This window comes from Trachypithecus francoisi, unplaced genomic scaffold (genome assembly GCF_009764315.1).
Source record: "Trachypithecus francoisi isolate TF-2019V2 unplaced genomic scaffold, Tfra_2.0 Lachesis_group5, whole genome shotgun sequence".
Classification (NCBI taxonomy): domain Eukaryota; kingdom Metazoa; phylum Chordata; class Mammalia; order Primates; family Cercopithecidae; genus Trachypithecus; species Trachypithecus francoisi.
In genome coordinates this window covers 135,438,820-135,460,841 of record NW_022681470.1, presented here as the reverse complement: position 1 = coordinate 135,460,841, position 22,022 = coordinate 135,438,820, and the positions used below count along the sequence as shown (strand labels likewise).

The 22,022-nt window shown below is 54.4% G+C and overlaps 1 protein-coding gene across 5 annotated transcripts; it reads right to left on the bottom strand.

The window, feature by feature from the left end:
* Nucleotides 1–1,394: 1,394 nt before the first annotated feature.
* On the bottom strand, nt 1,395–21,625 carry GIPC1 (GIPC PDZ domain containing family member 1). 5 transcript variants are annotated; one of them, XM_033199578.1, is made up of 9 exons: nt 21,464–21,625; nt 18,210–18,264; nt 15,852–15,939; nt 6,495–6,812; nt 4,157–4,342; nt 3,869–4,049; nt 3,039–3,151; nt 2,326–2,407; nt 1,395–2,200 (listed from the first exon to the last, which is right to left on the bottom strand). In XM_033199578.1, exons 4-9 carry the CDS (start codon nt 6,780–6,782, stop codon nt 2,049–2,051), a joined length of 1,002 nt encoding a protein of 333 aa, XP_033055469.1. In that variant the 5' UTR covers nt 6,783–6,812; nt 15,852–15,939; nt 18,210–18,264; nt 21,464–21,625; the 3' UTR covers nt 1,395–2,048. The 5 variants fall into 5 exon arrangements, with proteins under 5 accessions (XP_033055469.1, XP_033055471.1, XP_033055472.1 ...); XM_033199580.1 differs by lacking the exon at nt 15,852–15,939; XM_033199581.1 differs by lacking the exon at nt 6,495–6,812 and having other exon boundaries at nt 21,464–21,624.
* Nucleotides 21,626–22,022: the final 397 nt, after the last annotated feature.

Here is a 22,022-nt window from a genome sequence, read left to right as displayed (position 1 = left end):
TCTCCTTACTGCCAAAACTGCCCCTGGTCACACTCTGTATGACTTGTAATGACCCCCCAACAATCCCAGATAGGCCCCACCGGCACACTCCATACACCTAAGGCACAAGAAGTGACAACCCCTGCCCCTGGACACCAGAGACGTAGCTGGCCACCCCCACCCTCACCCCAAAACAGCAACGCCCTGAGACATACACACCTGCATCCCTAGACACCTCAAGACCTAGCCAGCACCCCCACCCAGGAAACAGCAACACCCTGAGACATACCCTAACTCCCCTGAACACCCCGAGACCTAGCCAGGCACCCCTCCTTGCCCCAGAAACAGCAGCACCCTAAGATACACACACCCACATCCCAGGACACCCTGACAGTCACTCCATTGCACTCCCCACCACCAGACACTGCCAGTTACACGTGCAGTTGCCCTGGAACACAGAGCCAGTGATCACATCCCTCACCCACAACACAGCCCTCCCTCACCGCGCCACGAGCCGTCAACACTCTGATAGACGCACAGTCCTACCCAACCCCCGAGACGCACACAGCCACACCCCTTCACCACCACAGCCGGCTCCCAGCACATACACCCAAGGAGCCCACAGGTGTTCAGGTCTGCCCGAGTCACCGGGACAGTGGCTCCCCACTCCACCCGGGTCTGCACACCAACACCCAGCCCCGAGGGTCTTCCCTTTTTTCCTCCCTTCTCCTCTTCCTGGTGGCCCAGTGCCAGCCCGCCTGTTGGAACAAGGATTGCAAGCTGGCCTCAGACTTCCCCACAGCCTCTCGGCTCACCCCCAAACATTCCTGTGGGGCCCTGTGGCCCAGCACCCCTTGCTTCAATCCCTTCCCTTCTCTCCAGGTCTGGCCAGGGTTCCACCCTGCCTTTCCCTGATCACCCTCAATCCTCGAAGATGAGTGGGTTGTCAAAACAAGTATGCCGGGTTTAGTAAGCAGGGTGCCCCATGGACGCCTGCATGTCCAGCATTGGGCCGGGTGGGGTGGGGGCTGCATCGTGCCTGCCCCCAACTTCCCGGTATAGGAGTGGGGCTCTGGCAGGCCTAAGGGTCCATCTATTTCCGAGCCAAGTTTCAATGCCCTGGTACTCCCCACCGTCCAGGGGTTGTCACCGGCTGCAGACGGCAGCCTTGTGAAGCTCTAGGGGGCGGGAGGCCTTGTGGGAGAGGGGGCAGGATTTGAACCCTCAGCAGTCCAGGAAGCTCTGGCCCTGCCTGGAAGCCTGGTGGCCTGCAGCCAGAAGGAACAGTGGGAGGGGGCAGGCGGCCTGGTGCCAGCTCCTAATTCAATTTGGAGCCTGCGGAAGATGGATTTCAGCTGCTGAATTCTTTCTCAGCCCCGACCCTCCCCCTCTCCCACCCCGAAGCCACGCAGGTCCAACAGCAGATAGATGCTTTATGTTCAAGACAGCAAATTCAGATACAAAAGCCCACCGCCATCGTCCCTCCCTCCCTCCTGCTCTGGGCCAGGGATAGGCGTGGAGGGGCAGATGGGAGTTGGGGAGGAGGTTGGGGGGTTCACAGCAGACTCATGTCAAATGCGGAGGTAACAGGCTCCACGGGGAGGGGGCTCCTCTCGGGAGGGGCGAGGGCATTATTGCATTTGCTGGGGGGAGGGTCAACCCTCTCCCCTATATTCCCTGCGTCAGGAAACTAGGAAGGTCGTGACCCCCAAACAGAACCCAAGGCCCCAGGGAGACGGAGGGACCAGTTTGGCAGCTGATGGTGGAAAGTGGTGGAGGCGGGGTGGCCGCCCAATTTGGCCGATCCCTCCCCTCCCCGTGCCTGACCCGGCTGAGGTAGGTGGGGAACAGGGCACAGGGGGGCCGGGGACCCCGGACAGATTGGGAACCGGGGAGGGGATGGTACCGATTGGAGCGGGGCAGGGGGCCCGGCCCCACCTCCCCTCCCCATTATCCTTGGGCTGCTGAGCTAGGCTCAGGCTGGAGGCTTGAGTCCTGATGTCAGTGTCCCTGCTGGGGGACCCCACCAGGTTGGGCCCGGGTCATCATCGCAGGGTCCGGGGGGAGTCCTAGTAGCGGCCGACCTTGGCGTCCCCGATGGCGCCCCAGACGTCAAAGACGAATTCGTCAGGGAAGGCGAAGTCACCCAGCCGTTCGTCCAGGGCCTCGGCCAGCTCATCCGGGTTCCTTTTGTCCTTTCCCAGCTCCACCATGGTGGCCGCTATTGGGGGAGGGGGCAGAATGGAGGCACAAATGACACCAGGGACCAAGGGGCTCAGGGTGGATTCAGTCAGCACCAGACCTAGATGCCGCCCCCCCATGCCCCCGCGGGCAGCCCTCACTTACCCAACTCCGTGTCCCTGATACCCATGTAACTCTCCAGCAGGTCATCCACCTTCTCAATGGCCTTCTCTTCAAAGGCAGAGGGCTGGGGGCCAGGGAGGGGTGACAGCGACATCATAACAATGTGAACATACATTGTAATTGGACTGACCACCCTTGTCACCACTTTACATATATTCCTATTTAGACCTCAGGACAACCCTGAGAAGAAGGTATCAGTGTTCATCTCATCCCCATTTTACTGATGGGCAAACTGAGGACCGCATGCCCAAGGAAGGTCCCTGGGAGCTGGGAAGTGGCAGAAGTGGACTAGAATCCAGGCTGTCTGCCCAGAGTCCCCTCAGCTAACAGGTAACACTGCCTATTATGAAAAGGAAGGGAGGGCTGGGGGTGGTGGCTCACGCCTATAATCCCAGCACTTTGGGAGGCCAAGGAGGCTGGATCACCTGAGGCCAGGAGTTCGAGACCAGCCTGGCCAACATGGTGAAACCCCGTCTCTACTAAAAATACAAAAATCAGCTGGGCATGGTGGCGGGCGCCTGTAGTCCCAGCTACTTGGGAGGCTAAGGCAGGAGAATCACTTGAACCTGTGAGGCTGAGGTTGCAATGAGCCAAGATCGCGCTACTACACTCCAGCCTGGGTGACAACAGTGAAACTGTCTCAAAAAAAAGAAAGGGAAGGAATGCTGGAGACAGGGTCCAGCTGTAGCACTCACCAGATCCTCCACCGTGGCAGGGCCCCGGGATCGGAGCCGCAGGGTCCCTCGGCCAGTGCCCAGTTGTGGGCCGGAGCCAGGGCGGCCACCCGCTGAGCGTTGGCTGATCATGTCTGTGGGAGGTTGGAGAGGGGTGAGTGTGGGGGAAGCTCGGTTTTAGCATGCTCTGGGCAGGAACTTGGCCCTCCTGGCTTTCGACACCACCCTAAACTTCTCCAAACTTCTGCAAGTTCCTGGGGGCTGGGGCCAGGGTGATCCCAGGAGGGCAGGAATCCTGACTCAGGCCTGGCATGGCTGTGGGGCAGAGCAGGGGGGACAGCTGGGGGCCAGGAATAGGGAATGCTAGAGGGGAGACTGGAGGGGCCACTTCTGCTCCCAGGGGCTGGGACAGGAAGCAGGTGTACCCCAGCCTGAGTCTCCAGCTGCCTGAGTCCGTCTCCTCTTGGCCAAGGGGGTATGGCTCCTGGGCCACAGACCAGCCCTACCTGCCGGGGGAAGTGATTCAGTCCCCCACCCCCATCTCAGGGGCCTGGGGCCCATTCCTGAGAGTTAGTGAAGCCAGATGGAAAAGTGGGGGGCTGGTACTGAGCGGCCAAGTCTGGCCTGTTGGGGGTGGGGGCTGGCCAGGGGTGAGGACACCTTCCTCCTTGCCCCGGCCCTTCTCCCCGGCTGGGCCAAGGACCAGCACCTCCTCTCGGGGCGGGGAGGGGCTGCACCCACTTCCCTTTCGGCTGGCCAGGCACGGGCGCCACCTGCTGGCCGCTCCCGGCACCACCGCCTGTGCCCATGCGAGCAGCGCCATAGGGGAGGTCCAGGGGGCTGCTCCTCACCGAAGGCCTTGCGAGGCTCCGTGAGCTTCAGCGTGAAGGTACGGCCTCGGGGCAGCTCCTTGAGCAGTCGGGCCACCTCGTAGTGCCGGCAGCCCAGCAGGCTCTGCCCGTTAATGGCCTCGATCATGTCGCCCACGCTGATGAGGTGGATGTGGTCGATCACGCTGCCCTCCTTGATGCGCTGCGGGGATGGGGAGTCATCAGCCCTTGGGGCTCTGCCTTGGTTTCCAGGGTCCCGTGGCCCACCCTCACTCCCAGGCCTCCGAGGTGCCCCGTCTCCCCAGGCACCTTGATGAAGGCGTAGCCAGCCCCATTGTCCGTGATGGTGAGCCCGAGTGCATCCTCCGACTTGAACACCTCCACCTCCTTGCGCTGCCCCTTAACGTGGGCAAAGATGAAGTCCTCCAGCCCAATCTGGCCCCCCAGGAGCTTGTCCATGTCCACTTTGTGGGTGTTCAGGGTGCAGAACATCACCTGCAGCGGTGGGAGATGCTGAACCCTCTCCTCCCTCCCTCCCCCTTTGCTAATCACCACTGGAGGGCGAAGGGAGAGAGTTAGGAGAGGACTAGTGGGATTCCATCCCAGTGCCCGATCACCCACTGAGCCAGGGCCAGGGCAGGGCCCACATTAGCGTGTCAGCTCTGCTAGGACTAGGATTTAATTTTCCTTTCTTTTTTTTATTTTGAGACAGGTCTTGCTCTGTCACCCAGGCTGGAGTGCAGTGGTGCAATCATAGTCACTGCAGCCTCAATCTCCCAGATTCCGGCAATCTTCCCACCTCAGCCTCCCAAGTAGCTGGAACTACGACTAGCCATGCCTGTCTAATTTTTGTATTTTTTTTGTGGAGATATGGGGTTTCACTATGTTGCACAGGCTGGTCTCCAATTCCTGGGCTCAAGTGATCCTCCTATCTCAGTCTCCCGAGTAGCTGGGACCACAGGCACATGCCACCACACCCACATAGTTAAAATAATTATTTTTTTTAGAGATGAGAGCCTCATTATGTTGCCCAGGCTGGCCTGGAACTCCTGAGTTCCAGTGATCCCCCCTACCTCAACCTCCCAAGTAGCTGGGACTATAGGTGTGCACCACTGTACCCAGCTAGGATTTCTGTCCTAGCAAAAATTCACTGCTGGCCGGGCGCGGTGGCTCACGCCTGTAATCCCAGCACTTTGGGAGGCCGAGGCCGGCGGATCACAAGGTCAGGAGATCGAGACCACGGTGAAACCCCGTCTCTACTAAAAATACAAAAAAAATTAGCCGGGTGCGGTGGCGGGCGCCTGTAGTCCCAGCTACTCAGGAGGCTGAGGCAGGAGAATGGCCTGAACCCGGGAGGCGGAGCTTGCAGTGAGCCGAGATTGTGCCACTGCACTCCAGCCTGGGCAACAGAGCGAGACTCCGTCTCAAAAAAAAAAAAAAAAAAAATTCATTGCTGTGCCGGCACGGTGGCTCACACCTGTAATCCCAACACTTTGGGAGGCTGAGACGGGTGGATCACGAGGTCAAGAGATCAAGACCAGCCTGACCAACATGGTGAAATCCTGTCTCTACTAAAAATACAAAAATTAGCTGGGCGTGGTGACAGGCACCTGCAATCCCAACTACTCGGGAGGCTGAGGCAGGAGAATGGTTTGAATCCAGGAAGTGGAGGTTGCAGTGAGCCAAGATTACACGATTGCACTCCAGCCTGGTGACAGAGCAAGACTCCATTTCAAAAAAACAAAACAAAACAAAACAAAAAAAACAAAAAAACTTCATTGCTGCTTTCAGGGAATGGAGCCTGGCACACAGTGAGTGCTCAGGAAATACTTGTGGAGGACACAGAAACTCACCCCACTTATGGAGATCCCTGCATCTACTTGTTCAAACCCACTATTGCCATCCTTGCCCCCCTCCCATCCATCCCCACAGTGCTTGGTGCCAGGCAAGCCAGCCTCCCACAGTGTTGGGATTCTCCAAGGCATCACGGAGAAGTGCATCATGTATCTGGCCTCCAGCCTCCACCATCTCCTGGGGCACTGGCCTCCCAATGCCTGATGGGAACTCAGCATCCAGGTTTGGCCTCCAGTTCTCCATACTTCACTGGGGCACAGGCCTCCTAATGCCTGATGGGAACCCAGCATCCAGCCCTGGCTGTCAGTCTTGCACAATAGACTGGGATGCAGGCCTCTCAATCCATCCATCCAATCAATACATCCAGCCCTGGCCTCCCACAGTCCACTGAAGCTCAGGTATCCCAGTGCCTGCTGGGAACTCAGCATCCAGCCCTGGCCATCAGTCTTGCATCATCTACTGGGGGTACAGCCCTCCCAGTGCCTGATGGGATATCAGCATGCAGCCCTGGTCATCAGCTCCCACAATCCACTGGGGCACACGCCTCCCAGTGCCTGAGGGGAACTCAGCATCCAGCCCTGGCCTCCAGTTCCCCACAATTCACAGGGGCACAGGCCTCCCAGTGCCTGATGGGAACTCAGATCCAGCCCAGGCCATTGGCCCCCGCCACTGAGTGGGGCACAGGCTTAACATCTGTAGCTTCGGCATCTGAATCCCAGCTCACAAACAGGATGCAGGCCCAGGCCTCTGGCCCACCATCAGGGACCCTGGTGCCCGGTTCCCCAGTGGGTACCTCGGCAGTTGGCAGGCGGAAGGCCTCGGCGATCTTGCCATACAGCTCCTTGACGTTGGTGAAGCCCTCAATGCGGCCAGTGGGACTGCCATGGGCCAGCTGGGTGTGGAACACGAGGCGGGGCCGCAGGGCTGGGGGAGGGGGGGGCAAGCCCATTTGGGGGCCCCCCGCCCCACCTCCACCCAGGGGCCCTGGCTCCCCCACGCCCAGCCCGCCACGGCCTGGCTCAGCCTCCTCATTTTCCACTAGAGGGGGCGCCTTTTTCCGCCGCCCCAGTCCCAGCGGCATGAGCAGTGAGAAGTGGGGTCACCAGAGGATCTGTAGGAGAGGAAGTGCTTGCTCAGGGCCTGGGCAAGGGCTTTGGGTGCCCCTCCCACACTACTCAAACCAGACAAGCCCAAGGAAGTACTCAGAACAAACTGGACTCGGTTGAAATCCTCGTCTCTTGTATAGTGATGGGACACTTTTACATAAAAGTAGTAACAGGGCTGGGTGCAGTGGCTCATGCCTGTAATCCCACCACTATGGAAGGCTGAGGTGGGCGGATTACTTGAGGTCAGGAGTTTGAAACCAGCCTGGTCAACATGGTGAAACCCCGTATCTACTAAAAATATAAAAATTAGCCGGGTGTAATGGTGCACACCTGTGATCCCAGCTACTCGGGAGGCTGAGGCACAAGAATAGCTTGAACCTGGGAGGTGGAGGTTGCAGCGAGCCGAGATTGCACCACTGCACTCTAGCCTGGGTGACAGACTAAGGCTCCGTCTAAAAGAATAGAATAGAATAGAATAGAACAGAACAGAACAGAACAGAACAGAACAGAACAGAACAGAATAGAATGCTCACACCTGTAATCCCAGCACTGTGGGAGGCTGAGACGGGAGAATCACTTGAGGTCAGGATTTCAAGATTCCCAACCAACATGTCGAAATCCCATCTCCACCAAAAATACAAAAAAAGTAGCCAAGCACGCCTGTAATCTCAGCGATTCAAGAGGCTGAGGCGTGAGAATTGCTTGAACCCAGGAGGCGGAGATTGCAGTGAGCCAAGATCACACCACTGCACTCCATCCTGGGCTAAAGAGCAAGACTCTGTCTCAAAAATAATAACAGCAGCAGCTAGGATTATTGCTTTGTAACCTTGTTTCGTTTGTTGTTGTGACAGGGTCTTGCTCTGTCACCTAGACTGGAGTATAGTGGTGTAATTAAAGCTCACTGAAGCCTTGATTTCCCAGGCTCAAGGGATCCTCACGCCTGTCTCTCAAATAGCTGGGACCATAGGCACATCCATGAAGCTCAGCTAACCTTTATTTTATTTTATTTTTTTGAGAGGGAGTCTCACTTTGTCCTCTAGGCTGGAGTGCAGTGGTGTGATCTTGGCTCGCTGCAACCTCCGCCTCCCAGGTTCAAGCGAATCTTGAGGAGATCCTGACTTTTTTTTTTTTTTTTTGACTGAGTCTTGCTCTGTTGCCCAGGCTGGAGTGCAGTGGGGCAATCTCAGCTTACTGCAACCTCTGTCTCCCGGGTTCAAGCAATTCTCGTTTCAGCCTCCCAAGTAGCTGGGATTACAGGTGTGCGCCACCACACCAGGCTAATTTCTACACTTTTGGTAAAGATGGGGTTTCACCAAGTTGGCCAGGCTGGTCTTGAACTCCAGACCTCAAGTGATCCGCCCACCTCAGCCTCCCAAAGTGCTGGGATTACAAGCATGAGTCACTGCACCTGGCTAACGCTCAGCTAATTTTTTTTTTTTTTTTTTTTTGAGACGGAGTCTCGCTCTGTCGCCCAGGCTGGAGTGCAGTGGCCGATCTCAGCTCACTGCAAGCTCCGCCTCCTGGTTCACGCCATTCTCCTGCCTCAGCCTCCGGAGTAGCTGGGACTACAGGCGCCCGCCACCTCACCCGGCTAGTTTTTTGTATTTTTTTAGTAGAAACGGGGTTTCACCGTGTTAGCCAGGATGGTCTCGATCTTCTGACCTCGTGATCCGCCTGTCTCTGCCTCCCAAAGTGCTGGGATTACAGGCTTGAGCCACCGTGCCCGGCCTCAGCTAATGTTTTAAAACTTTTTGCAGACCAGACGTGGTGGTCTAATCCCAACACTTTGGGAGGCCGAGGTGGGTGGATCACGAGGTCAGGAGTTCAAGACCAGCCTGGCCAACACAGTGAAACCCTGTCTCTACTAAAAAAAGACAAAAATTAGCCGGGTGTGGTAGCATGTGCCTATAGTCTTAGCTACTCAGGAGGCTGAGGCAGGAGAATCACTTAAACCTGGGAGGCGGAGGTTGCAGTGAGCTGAGACCGTGCTATTGCCTGGGTGACAGAGTAAGACTCCATCTCAAAAAAAAAAAAAAAAACTTTTTGCAGAGATGGGGGGGGTCTCAATATGTTGCCCAAAGTGATCTCAAACTCCTAGGCTCAAGGAATCCTCCTGCCTCAGCCTCTCAAAAGTGCTGGGAGTACAGGAATGAGCCATTGTGCCTGCCTGTAATCCCAGCACTTTGGGAGGCCAAGGTGGGCAGATCACCTGAGGTCACGAGTTGGAGATCAGCCTGGCCAACATGGTGAGACCCTGTCTCTACTAAAAATACAAAAATTAGCTGGCTGTGGTGGTGAGCATCTGTAATCCCAGCTACTCGAGAGGCTGAGACGAGAGAATCACTTGAACCCGGAGGCAGAGATTGCAGTGAGCTGAGATTGCACCACTGTACTCCAGCCTGGGCAACAAAGCAAGACTCAGTCTTTAAAAAAAAAAAAAAAAAAAAAAAGAGTCAGGGTCTCTTCTTGCTCTGTCCCCCAGGTAGGAGTGCAGTGGGGTGATCATGATAATGGCTCACTGCAGCCTTGACCTCCTGGGCTCAAGCCATCCTCCGTTCTCAGCTTCCCAAGTGACTAGAACTACAGGCGTGTACCACCACACCCAATTATTATTATTTTTTAATTTTATTGTAGGCCTGGGGCGATGGCTCACATCTGTAATCCCAGCACTTTGGGAGGCTGAGGTGAGCAGAACACCTGAGGTCAGGAGTTCGAGACCAGCATGGCCAACATGGTGAAACCACATCTCTACTAAAAGTACAAAACTTAGCCGGGTGTGGTGGCACATGCCTGTAGTCCCAGTTACTGCGGAGGCTGAGGCAGAAGAATCACTTGAACCCAGGAGACGAAGGTTGGCAGTGAGCAGAGATCATGCCAATGCACTCACTCCAGTCTGGGTGACAGAGATAGACTCTGTCTCAAAAAAAAAAACATATGTATATAGTAAGGAGTGTTTTTTTTTTTTTTTTTCTTTGAGACAGAGTCTCACTCTGTCACCCAGGCTGGAGTGCAGTGGTGTGATCTCAGCTCACTGCAAACTCCACCTCCAGGGTTCACGCCATTCTCCTGTCTCAGCCTCCAGAGTAGCTGGGACGACAGGCACCTGCCACCACGCCTGGCTAATTTTTTGTATTTTTGGTAGACACGGGTTTCACCACGTTAGCAAGGATGGTCTTGATCTCCTGACTTCGTGATCCACCCGCCTCAGACTCCCAAAGTGCTGGGATTACAGGCGTGAGCCACCGCACCCGACAAGGAGGAGATCTTTCTATGTTGCCCAGACTGGTCTGGAACTCCTGGCTTCAAGGAGCTTTTGGCCTCCCAAAGCTCTGGCATGACTGGTATGGGCCACCGTGCCCAGCCTGTGACCTTCCTTAACCCTCACACCACACTGTAACACAGGGATCACATTATGCAGTAATTACGTTCATTGAACAGATGAGAAAAATGGAGCCTCAAAGCGACTAAGCTTCTGTTTTCCCAAAAAATTTGTGACTCTCCCGCTTTGGACCAAACAGGTAGATGGCACTTCCTGACCTCCTTGTGACTGGGCAGCTAAATGATTATTTCTGGCAAATGGGTTGTGAGAGGAAGTGGCACATGACATTTCTGGGCTGAGGCATTTAAGTGCTGGAGCCTCCAGAAATCGATCTCTCCCAGGCAGGGTGATGAGCCACATTTGATATGGTGGCGACTCTGAGGCCAGGCCCTGAATGACTACAGTGAATGGCGCCCCCTGCTGAGCCACAATGGAAGTGTAGCAGGAAGGAAAAGCAAACCTTTGCTGAATTCAGCCACTTTGGGGTTGTTTTCTACAGCAAAACTTGTCTTGATGGACATACATTTTCTTTCTTTCTTTTCTTCTTTCTTTCTCTCTGTCTCTCTCTCTCTGTCTCTCTCTCTCTCTCTCTCCTCTCTCTCTCTCTCCCCCTCCCTCCCTCTCTCTCTCTCTCCCTTCCTTCCTTTCTCTTTCTCTTTCTTTCTTTTTTTTTTTTCTTTTCTTTTTCTTTCCCTCCCTCCCTCCCTCCCTCTCTTTCTTTCTTTCTTTCTTTTTTGGAGACAGAATCTTGCTCTGTCACCCTAGCAGGAGTGCAGTGGTGCAATCTCAGCTCACTGCAACCTCCGCCTCCTGGGTTCAAGCAATTCACCTGCCTCAGCCTCCCAAGTAGCTGTGACTACAGGAGCGCACCACCAAATGTGGCTAATTTTTGTGTCTTCAAGTAGAGACAGGGTTTTGTCATGTTGTCCAGGCTGGTCTTGAACTCCTGACCTCAAGTGATCCACCCGCCTTGGCCTCTTGAAGTGTTGGGATTACAGGCGTGAGCCACTGTGCCCGGCCTGTTTCTTTATTTCTCTCTTTCTCCATTCTCCACTCCCTTCAAACATTTTTTTTTTTTTTTTTTGAGGTGGAGTCTCGCTCTGTCTCCCGGGCTGGAGTGCAGTGGCCGGATCTCAGCTCACTGCAAGCTCCGCCTCCCGGATTTATGCCATTCTCCTGCCTCAGCCTCCCGAGTAGCTGGGACTACAGGCGCCCGCCACCTCGCCCAGCTAGTTTTTGTATTTTTTAGGAGAGACGAGGTTTCACCGTGTTAGCCAGGATGGTCTCAATCTCCTGACCTCGTGATCCGCCCGTCTCGGCCTCCCAAAGTGCTGGGATTACAGGCTTGAGCCACCGCGCCCGGCTTTTTTTTTTTTTTTTTTTTGAGACGGAGTCTTGCTCTGTCGCCCGGTCTGGAGTGCAGTGGCCGGATCTCAGCTCACTGCAAGCTCCGCCTCCCGGGTTCACGCCATTCTCCTGCCTCAGCCTCCCGAGTAGCTGGGACCACAGGCGCCCGCCACCTCGCCCGGCTAGTTTTTTGTATTTTTAGTAGAGACGGGGTTTCACCGTGTTAGCCAGGATGGTCTCGATCTCCTGACCTCGTGATCCGCCCGTCTCGGCCTCCCAAAGTGCTGGGATTACAGGCTTGAGCCACCGCGCCCGGCCTTTTTTTTTTTTTTTTAAGTACTTACTATATTTTACGCACCATTTTAGATATTGTCTTCAATAAAAAAAGCAAGATTCTTGACTAGGGCCACCATGTTCAGTTAAACAGGTTGTGCACTGTGCAAAATTACTAGACCAAGGTGACAAGTAGGACTGAAATTCGGCCTACACACTGCCTGCCAAGCTACATTTCTTGGTGTGGTGCCTGCCAGGAGGAAGAGATGTCTTTCTTTCCTTTTTTCTTTTTTTGAGACAGAGTCTCGTTCTGTTGCCAAGACTAGAGTGCAGTGGTGCAGTCTTCGCTCACTGCACCCTTCACCTCCCAGGTTCCAGCAATTCTCCTGCCTCAGCGTCCCGGGTAGCTGGGACTACAGGTACAAGCCACCATGCCCAGCTAATTTTTTTGTGTTTTTAGTAGAGACAGAGTTTCACTATGTTGGCCAGGCTGGTCTCGAACTCCTGACTTCGTGATCCTCTCGCCTTGGCCTCCCAAATTGCTGGGATTACAGGCGTGAGCCACTGCGCCCGGCCGAAGAGATGTCTTTCTAATTCACTCACAGATGCTATATAGGCTAGCTGGGGCTCTGCCTATCACCTCCAGAAGTGGACAGTCCGGAAGAGGAAATGCACAGTGAGAAGGGAAATGAGTAAATGTCTAATATAATTTTTTTCCTTTATTTTCCTTTTTTTTTTTTTGACAGTCAGGATCCTGTGTTGCCCAGGCTGAAGTGCAGTGGTGCAATCAGAGCTCACTGCACCCTTGCCCTCCTGGGCTCAAGTGATCCTCCCATCTCAGCCTCCTGAGTAGCTAGGACCACAGGTGCTTGCCACCATGCCCTGCTAATTTTTTTATTTTTATTTTTGAGAGACAGGGTCTTGCTATGTTATCCCAGCTGGTCTCAAATTCCTGGGCTCAAGTAATCCTCCTGCCTTGACCTCCCAAAGAGCTGGAATTATAGGCATGAGCCACTGTGCCCAGCCTCATATAATTTTTAATAGTGACATGGAGACAAAGCAAGACAAGTTCTACAGACAAGATCAGTGAGGGTGTCTCTGAGCAAGTAAAGCTGAACTTGAGACCTGAACGACAGGAGGGAGCATTCATGCAATGATTTGGGACAAGAACGTTCCAACTAGAGAGAACAGCCAGTAGAAAGGCCCTGAGCTGGGGCTGGGCATGGGGGCTCAAGTCTGTAATCCCAGCACTTTGGGAGGTCAAGGTTGATGGATCACATGAGGTCAGGAGTTCGAGACCAGCCTGGCCAATATGGCAAAACCCCATCTCTACTACAAATACAATACACAGGTGGGCATGGTGGTGCACACCTGTGATCCCAGCTACTCGGGAAGCTGAGGCGGGAGAATCACTTGAACGCAGGAGGCGGAGGTTGCAGTGAGCCCAGATCACACCACTGCACTCCAGCCTTGGTGAAAAACTGAGACTCCATCTCAAAAAAAACAAAGAAAAGCCCTGGCCAGGCACAGTGGCTCACACGCCTGTAATCGCAGCACTTCGGGAGGCCAAGGCAGGCAGATCACGAGGTCAGGAGTTTGAGGCCAGCCTGACCAACATGGTGAAACCCCGTCTCTACTAATAATACAAAAATTAGCCAGGTATGGTGGTGCATGCAAACCCTGTCTCTACTAAAAATACAAAAATTAGCTGGGCATGGTGCCCCATGCCTGTGATCCCAGCTACTTAGGAGGCTGAGGCAGGAGAATCATGTGAATCCAGAAGGCAGGGGTTGCAGTGAGCTGAGATCGCGCCATTGCACTCCAGCCTGGGCAAAAGAGTGAGATTCTGTCTAAACATACACACAAAAAAAAGAAAAGAAAAGAAAAGCCCTGAACTGGGCATGCAATTGGCATGTTTGAGGAACCGTGAGGAGGCCTGTGGGGTTGGAACAGTGAGTGAAGGGGGGATAGTGAGAACATGAGGGCAGGGAGGTAACAGGGTTGCTATGTTGTCTTGTTTTTTTTTTTTTTTTTTAAAGATGGGGTCTCACTGTAATCCAGGCTGCAGTGCAGTGATATGATCACAGCTTACTACCGCCTCAAACTCCCGGGCTCAAGCAATCCTCCTGTCTTGACCTCCTGAATAGCTGAGACTACAGGTGTTCAGCGCCATGCCCAGCTAATTTTTATTTCTTGTAGAGACGGGTCTCACTACATTGCCCAGTTTGGTCCTGAACTCCTGGGCTCAAGCAATCCTCCCGCCTTGGCCTTCCAAAGTGCGGGGATTATAGGCATGAGCTACCACACCCAGCCTGCGATGGTTCGGATAAGGTTTGCCCCATTGAAACTCATGCTAAAATTTGATCTCCAAAGTGGTGGTGTGGTGTTGGGAGGTGGGGGGCCTAGTAGGAGGTATCTGTGTTATGGAGACAGATCTCTCCTGAATGGCTTGAAGCAGCTCTGGGAGCACTGAGTGCTTGCTCTCAAAAGCCTGGATTAGTTACCTAGAAAATACAGTAGTTGGCCAGGTACGATGGCTTATACCTGTAATCACTGCATCTTAGGAGGCTGAGGCGGGAGGATGACAAGGTCAGGAGTTCGACACCGTCCTGGCTAACACAGTGAAACCCCGTCTGTACTAAAAATACAAAAAAAATTAGCCAGGCGTGGTGGCAGACGCCTGTAGTCCTAGCTACTCGGGAGGTGAGGCAGGAGAATAGCGTGAACCTGGGAGGCAGAGCTTCCAGTGAGCCGAGATGGCTCCACTGCACTCTAGCCTAGGCGACAGAGCGAGACTCCATCTCAGAAAAAAAAAAAAGAAAGAAAGAAAGAAAGAAAATACATGAGTTAGGCCGGGCACAGTGGTGGTGGCTCACGCCTATAATTCCAACACTTTGGGAGGCTGAGGAGGGTGGATCACCTGAGGTCAGGAGTTCGAGACCAGCCTGGCCATCGTGGTGTGAGCCAAAGGAGGCTGGTGTGAACCACTGCGCCCGGCCTGTATTTCCTTATGGAAAAGGGACTTCCTGGGGCCTCCTATCCAATGGTCTCTTCCAGGGCATCGTGCTGGATTCAGCTTGGCCGCATCCAATCTTTTTTTTTTTTTTTTTTTTGAGACGGAGTCTCGCTCTCTTGCCCGGGCTGGAGTGCAGTGGCCGGATCTCAGCTCACTGCAAGCTCCGCCTCCCGGGTTCACGCCATTCTCCTGCCTCAGCCTCCCGAGTAGCTGGGACTACAGGTGCCCGCCACCTCGCCCGGCTAGTTTTTTTGTATTTTTTAGCAGAGACGGGGTTTCACCATGTTAGCCAGGATGGTCTCAATCTCCTGACCTCGTGATCCGCCCATCTCGGCCTCCCAAAGTGCTGGGATTACAGGCTTGCGCCACTGCGCCCGGCCCAATCTTTTCTTTTTTTTTTTTTTTTTTGAGACGGAGTCTCGCTCTCTTGCCCGGGCTGGAGTGCAGTGGCCGGATCTCAGCTCACTGCAAGCTCCGCCTCCCGGGTTCACGCCATTCTCCTGCCTCAGCCTCCCGAGTAGCTGGGACTACAGGTGCCCGCCACCTCGCCCGGCTAGTTTTTTTGTATTTTTTAGCAGAGACGGGGTTTCACCATGTTAGCCAGGATGGTCTCAATCTCCTGACCTCGTGATCCGCCCATCTCGGCCTCCCAAAGTGCTGGGATTACAGGCTTGCGCCACTGCGCCCGGCCCAATCTTTTCTTTTTTCCTTTTTTTTGAGATGAACTCTCGCTCTGTCACCCAGGCTGGAGTGCAATGGCGTGATCTCGGCTCACTGCAACCTCCACCTCCTGGGTTCAAGCGATTCTCCTGCCTCAGCCTCCTGAGTAGCTGGGATTACAGGTGCGTACCACCACGCCTGGCTCATTTTTGTATTTTTAGTAGAGATGGTGTTTCTCCATGTTGACCACCCTGGCCTGAAACTCCTGACCTCAGGTGATTTACCTGCCTTGGCCTCCCAAAGTGCTGGGATTACAGGAGTGAGTCACTGCACCCAGTCTCACGTATCCGTTTGTTCATGCATCTATTCATTCATCTGTCCCCTAATATACCCTCTCATCTCACCTGGTCCATCTCCATGATCACTCACCTAAACTAGTGCGGTTGGTTCCTGTGGGCTTCCCAGCTTCCACCCTAACCCCCCACGACTTCTTGTCCAGACAGCAGCCAGAATGGTCCTGTAAAATATAAGTCACGTCACATTTGTCTCTGCTCTGACCCCTCTCCGGGCTCTGACCTCGCCGGAAAGAAAAACCAGGGTCGGCCGGGCGTGGTGGCTCACACCTGTAATCCTAACACTCTAGGAGGCCAAGGCAGGCATGAGCCACCACGCCCAGCCATATATTTCTTAACTATTTGGATTTGTCTTTCTGTGAACTGCCTGTCTTTGCCCACTTTTTTTTTTTTTTTTGAGACGGAGTCTTGCTCTGTCGCCGGGGCTGGAGTGCAGTGGCCGGATCTCAGCTCACTGCAAGCTCCGCCTCCCGGGTTCACACCATTCTCCTGCCTCAGCCTCCCGAGTAGCTCAGACTACAGACGCCCGCCACCTCGCCCGGCTAGTTTTTTTTGTATTTTTTAGTAGAGACGGGGTTTCACAGTGTTCGCCAGGATGGTCTCGATCTCCTGACCTCGTGATCCGCCCGTCTCGGCCTCCCAAAGTGCTGGGATTACAGGCTTGAGCCACCGCGCCCGGCCGCCCACTTTTTTTTAAATGGATGGTCTGTTTTTAATTGCATGGCCTCTCCTTTTTCTTATTGATTTGTGAGAACTCTTTATATATTCTGGATACTAGTCTTGTATTGGTTCCGTCATCTCTCTATTCATAGCACCCATCACAGAGGCAAGCACACAACAGGCACTCACTGGCCAGGCGCAGTGGCTCACACCTGTAATCTCAGCACTTTGGGAGGCTGAAGCATGAGGACGGATTGAGCTCAGGAGTTTGAGACCAGCCTGGGCAACATAGCAAGACCCCATCTCTACTAAAAATTTTTAAAAAATTAGCTGGGGCCAGGCACAGTTGCTCACATCTGTAATCCCAGCACTTTGAGAGGTCAAGGAGGTTGGATCATTTGAGGTCAGGAGTTTGAGACCATCCTGGCCAACATCGTGAAACCCAATCTCTACTAAAAACATGGAAAAATTAGCTGGGTGTGCTGGCACATGCCTGAAATCCCAGCTACTCTGGAGGCTGAGGCAGGTGAATTGCTTGAACCTGGGAGGTGGAGGTTGCAGTAAGCCACGATCATACCACTGCACTCCAGCTTGGGCAACAGCAAGACCCTGTCTCAAAAGAAAAGAAAAAAAAGAAAGAAAAGAAAAGAGAGGTTGGGTGCAGTGGCTCACGCCTGTAATTCCAGCACTTTGGGAGGCCGAGGCGGGCGGACCATGAGGTCAGGAGATCGAGACCATGGTGAAATCCTGTCTCTACTAAAGAAAAAAAAAATACAAAAAATTAGCCGGGCATGGTCGCAGCAGGCACCTGTAGTCCCAGCTAGCTACTCGGGAGGCTGAGGCAGGAGAATGGCATGAACCCGGGAGGCAGAGTTTGCAGTGAGCCGAGATTGTGCCACTGCACTCCAACCTGAGTGACAGAGCAAGACTCTGTCTCAAAAACAAAAAAAAAAAAAAGAAAAAGAAAAGAAGAAGAAAAAGAAAAGAAAAAGAAAAAGAAAAACGAAAAGACCCCTCATCATCCCTCCAACTCCACTAGCTCTATGCACTGGGAGGCAGGAAGCTAAAAACATGAATCTGGAACCCGGCTTCATCATTTAATAGCTGTGTGACTCTGGGCAAGGGTCTTAACCTCTCTGAGCTCAAAGGAAATCATGCATGTGGTTGAACAGTCCTGGCACACAATAAGGGTTGCAGAAATATTGGTGACAATTACTGCTACTGCCATCTTTTTTTTTTTGAGACGGAGTCTCGCTCTGTTGCCCAGGCTGGAGTGCAGTGGTGCGATCTCGGCTCACTGCAAGCTCTGCCTCCCGGGTTCATGCCATTCTCCTGCCTCAGTCTCCTGAGTAGGTGGGACTACAGGCGCCCGCCACCACGCCTGGCTAATTTTTTTGTATTTTTAGTAGAGACAGGGTTTCACCATGTTAGCCAGGATGGTCTCAATCTCCTGACCTCGTGATCCGCCCACCTCGGCCTCCCAAAGTGCTGGGATTACAGGTGTGAGCCACAGCACCCGGCCTTGCTACTGCCATCTGTATCAAGATTCAAGCTTCCTCCTTTTCCCAAGATCCCCACATCCTGACCACCAATTCCCAGCCTCCTTACTCTCTTTCTCTGCCCACACCCACTGCCCTGGTTCATGCCGGCTTCCATGTCCCCACCTGTAAGGAGGGATTAACAGCAGTGAGGGAAGTGAGTGATTAATGAATCTGCCTGCCACGGCCATAAGAGGCTTCGTGGCCTGGGTTCAAATCCCACCCCTGCCACTTACCAGTTGCGTAGCAGGGAGCAAGTCACTTCACGTCACAGGGCCTCAGTTTCTTCATCTGAAAAATGGGTGGAATTCCTGTCACTCTCAAGGTGATTGTGGAAATCCAAAGAGATTACTCGTGTATTCCATCTACATTCTGCCTCAGACTCCATTTAAGGACGCTGTTGTCATTATTATGGGTGTCTCCTCCTCTGCTCTGCCCTGCCCTGCCCAGGAATATCCCAGCCCTCTCTGCCTGCCAATACCTACTCCAGGCCCACTCCTCCAGGGAGCCTCCCAGGCTTGCCCCAGCAAGCTGGAACCACCCCTGTGGTACAGACGGCTCAGGCCCATGAACCTAATTGCATGCTGCCCTGGCAGAACTCTTGTCTTCCAGCCTCAGGCTGTCATTTAACTTCATGTCTCTATTTTAAAACGTAAACCAGATGGCATCACTGCCCTGCCTGAAACTTTACAATGGTTTCCCACCTTCTGAAAGAAAAACTGCAAACTCCTTACTGTGATCCACAAACCCCTGCAGAATCGCTGCTCTGAGTTCATCTTCTGTGCTAACCACACGATTCCAAGCTTGGTCCAGCCTAAAGACCTTGGCCTTGCCCATCTTTTTTTTTTTTTTTTTCTGAGATGGAGTCTCGCTCTGTCACCCAGGTTGCAGCGCAGTGGCATGATATCCGCTCACTGCAACCTCCACCTCCTGGGTTAAAATGATTCTCCTGCCCTAGCCTCCCGAGTAGCTGGGATTATAGGCATGCACCACCACGTCTGGCTAATTTTTGTATTTGTATTTTTATTATTTATTTATTTATTTATTTTTGAGACGGAGTTTCATTCTTGTTGCCCAGGCTGGGGTGCAATGGCGCGATGTTGGCTCACCACAACCTCTACTTACCGAGTTCAAGCGATTCTCCTGCCTCAGCCTCCTGTGTAGCTGGGATTACAGGCATGTGCCACCACACCCGGCTAATTTTGTATTTTTAGTAGAGACAGGGTTTCTCCATGTTGGTCAGACTGGTCTTGAACTCCTGACCTCAGGTGATCCACCTGCCTTGGCCTCCCAAAGTGCTGGGATTATAGGCATGAGCCACCATGCCCAGCCTATTTTTATTTTTTTTAAGATGGAGTCTCACTCTGTAGCCAGGCTGGAGTGCAGTGGCACGACCTCAGCTCACTGCAACCTCCGCCTCCCGGGTTCAAGCGATTCTCCTGCCTCAGCCTCCTGAGTAGCTGGGCTTACAAGCACATGCCACCACACCTAGCTAATAATTTTCATATTTTTAGTAAAGAGGGGATTTCACCATGTTGATCAGGCTGGTCTCGAACTCCTAACCTCTTGACCCAGCTGTCTCAGCCTCCCAGAGTGCTGGGATTACAGACATGAGCCACCGTGCCCGGCCAATTTTTCTATTTTTAGTAGACACAGGGTTTCCCCATGTTGGCCAGGCTGGTCTCAAACTCCTGCCCTCAAGCAATCCACTCATCTAGGCCTCCCAAAGTGCTGGGATTACATGCGTGAGCCACCACGCCCGGCCCCCTTGTCTGATATCTGCGGGGCCGGCACCCCCTGCCCACAACTACTCTCTACAGTACCACCTGCTCGTATTTTATTCATAGCACTTAATGCCATCTGAAATTATCTTCTTTATTGACTTGCTAACTTGTTTGTTGGCTGCTTCCTTTCAGACTGCCGGCTCCTCAAAAGCAGAAATTTTGTTTTGTTCACTATTGTATTTTCCGTGCCAAGAACAGTGCCTAGCACATGCACATAGTAGGTGCTCACGAGATATTTGTAGACGAAGTGAATGAATGAATGTGTCTCAGGTCCTCATTCTGATTGCTCTCTGTGCTCCTCCGTCCTCGAAACAGCCCCCCAAACATGCCTGCTGTGGAGCTGCTCACTGTACTGGCCTCCCCGCTTTCCCTGGCACCCCTCACACCTGAACACAGAGATGAAGAAAAGACACTTCAGCCCAGATATACAGTGTTTGGGCTGGAATTTCAGCATCCTCACCCCCTCATCCTGGGAAGGGCCTGAAACTTAGCAACCCCACCCCCACACAGAAACACAGTGTGGCCAGCAGGAGGAGGGGAACGGGGTTCCTGGGAGCACACAGAAGTTAGGGGAAGGGGAAACCACGCCCAGGCTCCCCCTTCCAGCACAGTATTGCTTTGGAGAGAAGGAGGGAGAGAGGCCTCTGATTCACTCTTGAAAAACCGGCTCCTGGGTGTTTCCGGGGAGAACGCCTACTTCCCAACCTCGGCCCAGGTTGCCAGGGGGCACCCAGGGGGCCCAGGACCCCAGCATCCTGGCCCCCTGCAGACGTCACTCTCTTCTCTGGACCCAGGTAGTCAGACCTGCCCTCTCCAGCTCAGGGGAGAAGGGACAGGAAGGCAGCTTCCTGTTTGAGTGGCTGGTAAAGCAAAAGACCAGCAGGTGTGGCCCTTATGATGAGTAGGGGGTAGGGGTGGGAGGGGTAGGGGGTAGGGGTGGGAGGGGTAGGGGGTAGGGGTGGGAGGGGTAGGAGGTAGGGGGGGAGGGGTAGGGGGTAGGGGTGGGAGGGGTAGGGGGCCGAAGCTACTCAGCAACAATTGAGCCATGAGTTATTGGTATCCAGTCTAGAGGCTGTGACTCCAGTTCTGGACCCTGGGGCATGAGTTCCAGTGCCAGATGTGCCAGTTACTAGCTGTGTGACCTTGGGCAAGTCACTCCACCTCTCTGGGTCGGCTGCCTCACCTTTTTTACAAGGCACAGCACCTCCCATTGAGGTGTTTAGAGTCAATGATCCGCATGGTAATACCTGACACGGAAGCCCTCCAATAAACGCTAGCTAGAGTGGAGTTTTTCATGATTGTTATCCAGACCCTGGTTCTCACTGCGTCTCCCCCAGACCCTGGAGGGTTCAGACGCTGTTAGCTGAGGGGAAGTGCCCAGCAAAGGGTCAGAAACACCGACCCCGCGCCTGTCCACGCTGGGATGGGGACCGTCCAGACGGGGTACGGGGGGAGGGGCAAGCCCAGAGACCCCAGCCCAGCGTTGGGAGGCGTTTGTCCCCTGCCCCCCAGCAGGAAGGTTCTGCCCCCACCACCCCCCACCTCCGCTCTCCCCGGAAAGGGGCCTCCGGCATCCCCGCGCGCAGCCTAGACCTCCAGTCGCGTCCACTGGGCCGGCCCCACCCTGCACGATCGACCGGATCCTCGCAGGTCTGCGACCCCCGGGGGCCTGGAGCAGACACATCCTTCCCGCCGAGGTCACTCACCTGCGGCGGCCCCGCCGCCGCCTCCCCGTGCGCACCCGGCTCGGCCCTCCGCAAACTCCAGCCCGGGCCTCTCCCGCAGCGGCGCCTGAGGGGCGGGGCCGACGCCCGGGGCCGGCCAATCAGCGGCTGCCTCCCGGTGCTTGCGGCCAATCCGCGTCGTCCGCTTCGGGTGGACCCGACGGAAACATTCCAGAGGGATCCCTCCGCCTCGCCCGGCTCTTCCCGACTCCCCCCCGCGCCGCGAAGCAGTGGACCGTCCCGCCCTGCCTAAGCCGCGGCGGGCTGTACCAACGGAGGGCTGAAGGGGGGGGAGCTGCAGCTGGGCCCCGGCCAATCGCGAAGAAGGAAGGAGCCGAGCGGCCAATGAGAAGGAAGCTGGGGCTCCTGAACCACGTGCTGTCGGCTGAGTGTCCATCTGGGATGCCCTGGATGGTGAGGGGCGGGGGAGTCAGGTGACCTAGGTCAGGTTTCGTGGAAAGGATTCGAACTTCTGACGTCCAGGAAAGCGGACCGTTTAGGAGGCTTGGGTAGGGGTCAATGGCAGCCCCCAACCCAGTTC

Excerpts from the sequence above, each read along its gene's own strand:
- GIPC1 (XM_033199578.1), bottom strand. The coding sequence starts at position 6,782 with ATGCCGCTGGGACTGGGGCGGCGGAAAAAGGCGCCCCCTCTAGTGGAA. Across the intron at positions 4,050-4,156 it reads CTGGCTACGCCTTCATCAAG|CGCATCAAGGAGGGCAGCGT; the intron begins GTGCCTGGGGAG and ends CCATCCCCGCAG. Across the intron at positions 2,201-2,325 it reads TATCAGGGACACGGAGTTGG|CGGCCACCATGGTGGAGCTG; the intron begins GTAAGTGAGGGC and ends CTCCCCCAATAG.